General features: G+C 44.1%; 1 protein-coding gene across 3 annotated transcripts; it reads left to right on the top strand.

Annotated features, from left to right (window-relative positions):
- Nucleotides 1–500: 500 nt before the first annotated feature.
- FST (follistatin) lies at nucleotides 501–7,178 on the top strand. 3 transcript variants are annotated; one of them, XM_010336616.3, is made up of 6 exons: nucleotides 501–1,021; nucleotides 2,923–3,114; nucleotides 3,548–3,766; nucleotides 4,125–4,349; nucleotides 5,015–5,242; nucleotides 5,975–7,178. In XM_010336616.3, exons 1-6 carry the CDS (start codon nucleotides 937–939, stop codon nucleotides 6,055–6,057), a joined length of 1,032 nt encoding a protein of 343 aa, XP_010334918.1. In that variant the 5' UTR covers nucleotides 501–936; the 3' UTR covers nucleotides 6,058–7,178. The 3 variants fall into 3 exon arrangements, with proteins under 3 accessions (XP_010334918.1, XP_003925914.1, XP_074242072.1); XM_003925865.4 differs by having other exon boundaries at nucleotides 5,012–5,242; XM_074385971.1 differs by having other exon boundaries at nucleotides 5,012–5,242; nucleotides 5,710–7,178.
- Nucleotides 7,179–11,024: the final 3,846 nt, after the last annotated feature.

Below are 11,024 nucleotides of genomic sequence, written 5' to 3'. Positions count from 1 at the left end.
GCTGCGTCTGGGCAGCGCTCCGCCAGGGTGGAAGGTGCCGGGGCCGGGGTTCCTAGCAACAACTCTGAGCTGGGGGTGGCCGCAAAGTCAGGCACGCACAGACCCAGACACAAAACCCCGCGGGCCCCGCGCCCAGGCTGCGGGGGCCGGGAACTGCCGCGAGGCCGGCGCGCTCCGACCAGACCTGGGGCGGGATATTTGGGCAGCCCGGGGCTCTCCGGGCGTTTGCAAAGTCTCTTTGGAGCGGAGGAACGCCAGCCCCGAGACAAACTCCCGGGTTCCTCCAGCTCCCCCCGCCGTCGCCTCCAGCGGCCCCACCGCGCCCTCCCTCTCACACTCGCGCGCGCACACACTCACACACAGACACACACACACACCCGCCACCCCGGGCGCGCCGGCGCTGCCGGCGAGCGGCGGCGAGCAGAACTTGAAGTGGGTGTTCTTCCCCACTCCCCACCCCCGATGCGTCGCCCCCACCTCCCGCCCCAGTCGACTTCCCCCTCCCTCTCGCTCCTACGCAAATAAGAACTCGGCGATTCCCCTCTAGCCGTTTTGATTTCGGGCACCTCCGAAAGATAATTGGAAAGGGTTTCCAGAAGGTGGGAAATGTCACCTGATTCACACTGAACTTTTAAAAGCTCCCCACCCCCAAGGAGCCGCACACACCCTCGCTCGCGGCCGCCCTCCCACAGCCCCACACACTGGGAGACCGCCCACCGCAAACCGCGGAGACCCAGTCTAGATTTAAAGCGCGGCTGCGCCCGGCTTCTGACGTCCATTGAATCGCGCGGGCGGCGGGCGGCGAGCGCGGGGTTGCGCCGGGATCGCTGCGCCCTCAGCCGCTGGCCTCTGCGACGCGCGCCGCTCACCCGAGCCACCCGCCACCGCGCCGGCTCCCCGCACCGCCGCGCTACTCGCCCTGAGCCTGCCCCCAGGATGGTCCGCGCCAGGCACCAGCCCGGTGGGCTTTGCCTCCTGCTGCTGCTGCTCTGCCAGTTCATGGAGGACCGCAGTGCCCAGGGTAAGCGAGGGGAAATGCGCTGGGGAGGCTCGGCTGAGGGCAAGGGGGTCGACTTTTCTGAGGTCTCCACTTGATCTGTTCTGAGCAACGCTACTCTCGGAAGATGTTGGACCAACCTGGGGACTCCGGGATGGAGAGGAGTGGGAAAATTGAAGGCAATGACACTTTAGGACTGGGAACGGAGTTTGGAGCTCGGTTATCTTGAAAAAGGAAAGGGAGCGAGCTGGGGTCTGAGTAGTTAGGGTTAGATGCACCAAGTTCTGGCCATAACTTTAAATGTGATCTCCTCTGTGGGTCTGAAGAAGGGAGCAAGTATCAGTAGTATCCTGGAGATTTCAGTGGACCCATTTGCAGTTTCATCGCTCTCCTTCCCAGATCTTTCTAATACTTTAAGAAAAGGGGGGGGAGGGACCTGGGAGTTGGGGGAGATATACTGAATTTTCTTCGGAGGCTGGGGGACGTGGTTTCAGAAACTTTGCCCAAACTTGGGAATATGGGTGCTGAAATTTTTCAAGGGAAGTAGCTTTCTGTCTAGTGGATGCTTCTTCCAACCCCATCCCCCATCTCCGCAAAAGAAAAAAAAAAAAAAAGCCAAATTATTACCCCTAAGTGCTTTCAGCACTTTACAGGGTTTTTTTTCCCTCTGCCTCATTCTTCTTTCTGACTCTTAGCCTTCTGTAAAACAGTGAGCAGCCCATAACTGACTTGAATTCTGAAATGGGCTAAGAGCAAATTTCTGAAGCTTACCTTTTTAAAATAGATTTGTTTATTTCAATTAGTCTTTGGGCAGAATGTTTAAAATAATAATAGCAGCTTACGATCCAATGATTGTTAAAGTCTTATTGGTGATTCGTGAGGTCTTCCCGAGCCAAATCCGAACATTTAAAAAGGTGAAAGAGGGATAAATCACTTGCAAAGATTTCTTGCTAGGTATGAGGTAGGCACATATAACCGTGAAATGGTAGGAAACCTCCCCCCTCTAAGGCATTACTTTCCCTGCTTCAGCGTTAACATTTTAAGTGTGTTGTATACTGCGCTCCTGGGTACTGCCCCTCGCCGTCTGCACGGCACTGCGCTGGGTTGCCCGCCTTTCGGGGAGAGGCGCTGCGTGGTGCCTGGACGTGGGCGCGGAGGAAAGCTGCGCTCGGAGATTTCGAAAGATCGCGGTGGCCGCAGGCGTGCTCCGGGTCTGGCGGATTGCAAAACGGGCCCGTCGGGCGGGCTGCGCCTCCAGGCCGCGCGGGGTAGCTCCGGGCTGGGCCGGGCTGCTTTTTTTTGCTTTCATTTTTCACAAGTGCCTTTTGCTTGATCTGCTTCTCTCTCTCTCTCTCTCCCTCCCTCCCTCCCTCCCTCCCTCCCTCCCTCCTTGTCTCGTCTCGTCTCTCTCTCTCTCTCTCCTCTCTCGTTCTCCTACTTTCTTAACCCCTGTCACAAATAATTCCTGTACCACCTACATGAAACCAACATGTAAAAACATCCGTCGCATCCTGTTTTTGTCAGGTTCTTTAATCTGCTCTTCGAGTCGCTGCAGGTTATGAAATGGGACGAATAAAAGTAAACAGTCTAGTAAAAGTCAATGCAAGCTGCACGTGTTGTGTCTGGGTCACTGGTAACTGACATTGATATGGCTGGGGCGCTCTGTCTTCTCCCTCTCTCCCTCCCTCCCTTTCGCCCACCTCCCACCTCTGGGATCAGGGCTTCCCCCACCTTCTTTTTCCACCCCTCCACCCCTTTCGGTTTATTTCCTACTTTTCTCCCGCTTCTCTCGCGTCTCTCTCGCTTCCCCTCCTCCATGGTCACCCCTCCCCGTCCCCGCCGCCGGGTCTCCTTTACTAACCACCCCTCTCCCCCTGCCCCGCCACCGCTCACTCACCCACCTCCCCACCCCTGTCTCTTCACAGCTGGGAACTGCTGGCTCCGTCAAGCCAAGAATGGCCGCTGCCAGGTCCTGTACAAGACCGAACTGAGCAAGGAGGAGTGCTGCAGCACCGGCCGTCTGAGCACGTCGTGGACCGAGGAGGATGTGAATGACAACACACTCTTCAAGTGGATGATTTTCAATGGGGGCGCCCCCAACTGCATCCCCTGTAAAGGTAGGAGTCCCTCCCCGACTTGCAGGCCCTCAGTAGAGGGCGTATACCCTCAGCTTCCCCGCTACCTGGCTGGGGTTTGGGATTGGAGAGCTTTGTTTGTGGGCTTCCCCTTGCAAATTCGAATTCTGCCCTTTCTTCCCCTTGCAAATTCGAATTCTGCCTGTTAAAAGCTGTAGGCAAAACACCCCAGACTTCTTAGCCAAGTGTGGTGGTGAAGCCCGCCAACCCGTGCTCCTTGATGAGAGAGATCTGGGCATGGGGTATAGCCCAAGGTCCGCACTCTTCCACCACCTCCCAATCTTCTAGGAGAGAGCCTGGGCCCCTCCAGCGCAAACTCAGGGCTGCAGGATTGCGCAAGGCATTCGAAGCCCTCCTGGCTGACCTGCAGACTGCCTGACTCTGGTTTTAATACAAGCCTGTTTCCAACTCACAGAAACGTGTGAGAACGTGGACTGTGGACCCGGGAAAAAATGCCGAATGAACAAGAAGAACAAACCGCGATGCGTCTGCGCCCCGGATTGCTCCAACATCACCTGGAAGGGTCCAGTCTGCGGGCTGGATGGGAAAACTTACCGCAGTGAATGTGCGCTCCTAAAGGCGAGATGTAAAGATCAGCCAGAACTGGAAGTCCAGTACCAAGGCAGATGTAAAAGTAGGTCCTCCCCTGTTGAGCAAGACTGGATCTGTCTCCCTCCTCCAGCTTTGTACCTAAAGTAGACCCTCTAGCAGACCCCTGGGGGATAGTGTAGTCCACGGTAAGAGCCTGATAATAATAAGACTGAAACCAAATAAAGGAGTCCTTTTCTAACCTCTAAAGACTCATTAAGAACGCTGAGGGCGTTAATGTTCTTAACCTAGAGTCATAGATTCTCTGTTGAAAACCACAGGGCTCCCAAAATGTCTTTTGAAAACTGGATGTTTCGGTATCATGATTTCCTTAGTAACTTCAAGTGCTCACTCCCTAAGGACTAGACGGTACCTATTCATGTGTGTTTCCTTCTTTGTTCCAGAGACCTGTCGGGATGTTTTCTGTCCAGGCAGCTCCACGTGTGTGGTGGACCAGACCAATAACGCCTACTGTGTGACCTGTAATCGGATTTGCCCAGAGCCCACTTCCTCTGAGCAATATATCTGCGGGAATGATGGAGTCACCTACTCCAGTGCCTGCCACCTGAGAAAGGCTACCTGCCTGCTGGGCAGATCGATTGGATTAGCCTATGAGGGAAAGTGTATCAGTAGGTATTCTGGATTGAGGAAGGAAAAAGTGAAAACAGGCTAGTTCTGATGTTAAACTGTGGTGTTAACTAATAAGTAAAGCCCAAGGCATCCCCAAACACCATAGGGAGAAATACACTGCAAGTTGGGGAAACCGTTGTGACCACAGCACTCCTCATGGAAACCGTTGTCTTCTGGAGGCATTGACACATATATTCAAATGCCAGCAGGAAGCAAAAAACAGTATTCCATCTTAGAAAACTTAGAACTCACTCAATTTTACACATTTTTTTAAGTGCCAGACTTGCTGGGAGCGAAAAATAATTACTTAGCAGTTCCTGAAATCTGTTATCAGATTCTAGTAATTGATGGAATTCTTTCTTTTGTAAAAGATCCCACTTGTGGGAAGTATTAAGATACATATTTTGAGAATATTGTAACATCCTGTTCCAAAAAAAAAAAAATACTATTTTCATACACTAATGTAGTGTGTAACAAACTGCAGGGGATTTGTGTGTGTGTGTGTGTGTGTGCGTTTGAGTTTCAGTTTTATTATCCAGCATTTTTGTGTAATAGCTCCATTAGCCCATCAGTAATAACATATAAATTATGTTTAGGAGAAAGGGAGAAAAGGGGGATGTGGAGAAATCAGTTTACTCATCACAGATGTATTATATCCTAGAAGCAAAGTCCTGTGAAGATATCCAGTGCACTGGTGGGAAAAAATGTTTATGGGATTTCAAGGTTGGGAGAGGCCGGTGTTCCCTGTGTGATGAGCAGTGCCCTGACAGTAAGTCGGATGAGCCTGTCTGTGCCAGTGACAATGCCACTTATGCCAGTGAGTGTGCCATGAAGGAAGCTGCCTGCTCCTCAGGTGTGCTGCTGGAAGTAAAGCACTCCGGATCTTGCAACTGTAAGTGCGATTTTTCACCTTGCTGCCATTTAAGGCTTCCCCGGGCAATCCCTAGGGAACGGACACTTAGAAAGCAAGCAAATCTCCCACATAACTCCATTTCTGTTCAAGTTAGGTAGCCGCTGAGTATCACCAGCAATTCAGTAATCCACAGAAAAATTATCTGCAACGTTTCTTGGCTTTTAGGACTTAGCCAGTGATCATCAGTGGGCTGCCTCTAAAAATCGATTTCCGGTTGTTTGCCCCTGTTTCTTTTGCTTTCGTAGTATGCTTTGCTGTTTGCTTTACTAACATTTGAATCTAAACTAACTGCTTCAAAAATTTTTTGTTTTTTGTTTTTTTCCAAAGACAGCTTCATATTATCACACATGGGCTGCTGCTTTTTTGCAGCTGCCTCTACTAACTCTGAATTAAGGACTCAAAGCAGTTATACCTAGAACACAAGAGCGCTTTTTATCTAATTTCAGGAATCTGCCTGTAAAACCTGAGCCATTGATTCTTCAGAACTTTCTGCAGTTTTTGACTTCATAGATTATGTTTAAAAAAATGTTTTTTAACTTATTGCTTAACAGCAGATGCCAAAAACAAAAAAAAGCATCTCACTGCAAGTCACATAAAAATGCAACGCTGTAATATGGCTGTATCAGAGGGCTTTGAACACTTACACTGAGCTGCTTCTGCGCTGTTGTTGTCCATATTTAAACAACAGCTCCCCTGTATTCCCCCATCTAGCCATTTCGGAAGACCCCGAGGAAGAGGAGGAAGATGAAGACCAGGACTACAGCTTTCCTATATCTTCTATTCTAGAGTGGTAAACTCTCTACAAGTGTTCAGTGTTGGCATAGCCTTTGGGCAAAAAAAAAAAAAAAAAAAAGAAAAAGAAAAAAAAGAAAAAAGAAAGAAAAAGAAAAAAAGAAAAATATATTGTCTATACTGTAAATAAGTGTATGCTTATTTATTTGGGGGGAAAACTATACATTAAAGGACCTTTGTCCTAAAGCTCTCTCCCAGGCCACCTTGTTACTCATTGGACACGGAGAGGCATTCTTTGTGAGGTCTACTGGATGAGGCCTATAGTTGAGACTTGTAGACATTTATTTATACTGTGTCATGTTTTATAATTTATACATAAAATGTCTGGTTGACTGTATACCTTGTTTTTGAAGAAATTTATTCGTGAAAGGAAGAGCAGTTGTTATTTATTGTGAGGTCTCTTGCTTATAAAGTAAAAGCTTTTTTTCCTTGTAAACCATTTAAGTCCATTCCTTACTATTCACTCACTCCTCTGTCTCCCTTCATTTCACTGTTAGACTCTTTTCCACTTTTAGCAAACTTGCATGTCAGTTTCTGTCATGTTTATTTATTGGATTCTCTGCTTCCTGATCTGTACATACATGATCCCTCGGGTTTTGTTTACAAGGAACCTTGACTGACCAAAAGGCATTAAAACTCTGACTCAAATACAAGGTACAGAGGATAAGCATCTTTGAGGAAACTCCTGCTTCAGTTCTTTTGTTATGACGAAGACATTTGTGACAGAGGAGATGATTAGAACTCTAGCAGTGTACTTCTAAGATGTTACAGATCCAAAGAAATGATGTGGGTGTCAGGAGACTGAAGGATGGTGAAGGCTACACATTCAACCTTTTGTTAGGTGTTTCCTTTAAGCTACTCAGCTGTACCTTTTTAATTAGTTCTTTTTCAAACAATATGTCACTAAAAGTTATATCAAAGCTTTATCAGTTCAAGTTTCTTGCTTTTCATAATACTTTTTTCTGATGCAATTTTATATTTTCAAACATGGCAAGTTAAAATATGAATTCATTTAAATATATAGTTTTGTACTTTTCTACCATGTAAATGTGCAATGTATATAAAAGTTATAATGTGTATTTGTAAATAAATGATGAGTGAAAAAATAAAAAAATTTTAAAAAGCCAGTGGTTTTGATTCCTGATGATGCAATAAGTTACTTGGACTTTTGAGTAAAAATGTGTATGATACCCTTGCTGAGGAATGTAGCTATCTCTGAAATTACCTGGCCAGGGCAGTAGAAGCTCCAGAGTGACGTCAATTACAAACCCCTTCATTGGAGTTTGAAAGATAAAGGGATCTGAGTTCCAGCAACCCCTTTGTAGGAGTGGCATATGGCCTGTCACTAACTACAGAAGGAACAGACTGTAGATGTGGGTTCTTTCCTGCAATATACCAAGTCTAATATTTCCTCTTTAAAAACACCATCTTTTTAGCTGTCCTTGTTCCAAGCTCATCACCATAGCCAGGGACACCTTTTATCTTACTTTCCTATAAACACAGTGGCATTTCAGTCTTTTAAAAAGCAACACACATCACAAGGAAATGTGACAACAGACATAATATTTGACAAGCATGGTCTAGAAATCAGAATATCAGCTGCAGAAGTAGGCATTATAGTGTTGGAATGCTAGGGACTTGATAAGGTGAGGATGGGGTGGAAATGAATTTCCACCATGATGTCCATGGTTCATGGGGGTCAGATAATCAGATAATGTCACTCATGATAAGAGGAAATGTATCAATATTTTGTGGTTTACATTAGACACTATTAGAGCTTCAGAATGGTGTTTGGGACATCAGTCAATGTCTGTAATACATAGGAATCAGGATCATAAACATAAATTTCCAATTCATTGTATGCTACATATTCAAATCCTAAGCATATTAAAAATACCAAAGAAGTACAAGATGCCTCAGATTGGCATTTGGGTCATCAATCAGTAGTCCGTATAATATGTTGTAATACATGGGAATACACAACTGGATTATCAACACAAGTTATAAGTTTCTAATTCATTGTGTACTTACATATTCAAAGCCTAAGTATATTAAAAAATATCAAAGAGATTCAAGATGTAAAGAAGTGCGTTAGGACTATGGGAGGGAAAGAGCAAAGTATGGTCAATATTACCAACATTGCTAAACAATGATAAACAAACATATTCTTTCTTTCCAACATCATGACCCAAATTCTTAAAAGTTTATCCCTTTTGTGAAAAGCCTCTTTAATATGAATAGTTATTCAAAATTATCACCAGAGACTGTTGGGTCTCAACTGTGGTCACCTAATGAGGAAATTGGTGGAGGCTGAGGAACCACTTCAGTAGACAATTTGTATCATGATTAGGACCCTGTTGGGTCTCGTTACCTTTCAGCCCCATGTTCTCAAAAAGGGAAAGAAAGGTGCAGAAGACAAACAGGCTGCCATTAGCCGCAAGAAGACAAGGGTCGTAACTTCTCCAGTGCAGATTAGCTACTGGCTTGCCACTAGAGAGAGGCTCTCAGGAAAGAAAAGAGGCACAGGCAGATATGGTTTCACAGCTCTTCCTGGAGTTGATTTGTTGCTTGATCCTGGGATGCTACAGATGCTTTAAAGCTGCCATTGACGATCAGAGTAAAAACGTCAAATTTAACAGGCATCGATGTGTGTCTTGGCAAGGGGAAGTGATAAAATCAACAGCTTGCCTTTTAAAAAACATCCAGATTATTTATTTAAAATTTTTATTCCAAATTTGTCAGCATCAATCATTCCTCTTAAACACTAGACGGTATCTCATTTTCCTCCTTGAAGTTTTCCACCTTTTCAGTCACCTTGCATTATACTAATTGGTACCAAGAAAATAGAAATCTCTTTAAAAATTAAAGGTAGATAAGTATCTTTAGACTATTGCTAGAATTTCAACTATGGCCCAAAAAAGTCTAACTCACATGCATATAATGTAATTAATAGAATGAAATTATAAAATATAAATTAATAATAAAAAATCTGTCAGAAGCCTAATTTAAGATGTTTATATACTACATGGGATATGGTTCCTCAAGTATAGCAAAAATAAAGTCTAGCTAATTAAAATTATCTTCAAACAGGATAGCTAAATGCAGTACCTGACCTTCGATCAGATCTTGTACCTAAGGGAAATAATGCTGTAACTAACAATATTGGGCCAATTGACAAAATCAGGATATTGTCCAAAGATTAAAGTATTGCATCAATGTTATATCTACTAAAATTTGATTACTGTACTGTGGTTATACAAGAGAATACTCTCCAACTCAGGAAATACACACTGAAGTATTTTGGAAAAAGGGTCACAATGTATGAAACTTACTATTAAATGACTTAAAAAATATTGTAGGTTTTGTTCTTTTTTTCACATGTATCCAAAGAGAGAGCACACAAATGATAAAGGAAATGGAATAAAATGTTAACAATAAACAAATCTGAATAAAAGGTATAAGGGTATTTTAAGCACTATCTTTATTTTTTCAACTTTCCTGTGAGTTTGAAGACATTGTATATCAAAATAAAAAGTTAATTTTTAAAAAAAGTCATTCTCAAGAAAGAGAAGTGTACAGTAAACTGCTTCTCCCCATTCTCCGGGAAAAGAATGAAATATCAGAGTCATTTAAAAATGATTTTGTTTGAATGGCCATTCTGCCCAAAGTAATTTATAGATTCAATGCTATTCCCATCAAGCTACCAATGACCTTCTTCACAGAACTGGAAAAAAGCCACCTCAAACTTCATGTGGAACAAAAAGAGAGCCCACATAGCCAAGACAATCCTAAGCAAAAAGAACAAAGCTGGAGGCATCATGCTACCTGACTTCAAACTATACTACAAGGCTACAGTAATCAAAACAGCATGGTACTGGTACCAAAATACAGATATAGGCCAATGGAACAGAACAGAGGCCTCAGAGGCAACATCATACATCTACAACCAACCAACTGATCTTTGACAAACCTGACAAAAACAAGCAATGGAGAAAGGATTCCCTGTTTAATAAATGGTGTTGGGACAGCTGGCTAGCCATGTGCAGAAAGCAGAAACTGGACCCCTTCCTGACACCTTACATTAAAATTAACTCCAGATGGAATAAAGACTTAAACATAAGACCTAACACTATAAAAACCAGAGAAGGAAACCTAGGCAAAACCATTCAGGACATAGGCATAGGCAAGGACTTCATGACTAAAACACCAAAAGCATTGGCAACAAAAGCCAAAATAGACAAATGGGATCTAATTAAACTCCGGAGTTTCTGTACAGCAAAAGAAACAATTATTAGAGCGAACCAGCAACCAAGAGAATGGGAAAAAATTTTTGCAATCTACCCATCTGACAAAGGGCTAATATCCAGAATCTGTAAAGAACTAAAGCAGATTTACAAGAAAAAAAACAAATAAACTCATTCAAAACTGGGCAAAGGATATAAACAGACACTTTTCAAAAGAAGACATACATGAGGCCAACAAACATATGAAAAAATATTCATCATCACTGGTCATTAGAGAAATGCAAATCAAAACCACATTGAGATACCATCTCATGCCAGTTAGAATGGTAATCATTAAAAAATCTGGAGACAACAGATGCTGGAGAGGATATGGAGAAATAGGAGCACTTTTACACTGTTGGTGGCAGTGTGGCGATTCCTCAAGGATCTAGAAATAGAAATAGCATTTGACCCAGCAATCCTATTACTGGGTATATATCCAAAGGATTATAAATCATCCTAGCCTAAAGATACATGCACACGTATGTTCATTGTGTTGCTATTTACAATAGCAAAGCTCTGGAACCAACCCAAATGCCCATCGATGATAGACTGGACAAGGAAAATGTGGCACATATACACCACGGGATACTATGCAGCCATAAAAAAATGACGAGTTCGTGTCCTTTGTAGGGACATGGATGAATCTGGAAACCATCATTCTCAGCAAACTGACACAAGAACAG

The sequence above is a fragment of the Saimiri boliviensis genome, chromosome 1, assembly GCF_048565385.1.
Source record: "Saimiri boliviensis isolate mSaiBol1 chromosome 1, mSaiBol1.pri, whole genome shotgun sequence".
Lineage (NCBI taxonomy): Eukaryota > Metazoa > Chordata > Mammalia > Primates > Cebidae > Saimiri > Saimiri boliviensis.
This window is presented reverse-complemented; position numbering and strand designations above follow the sequence as displayed.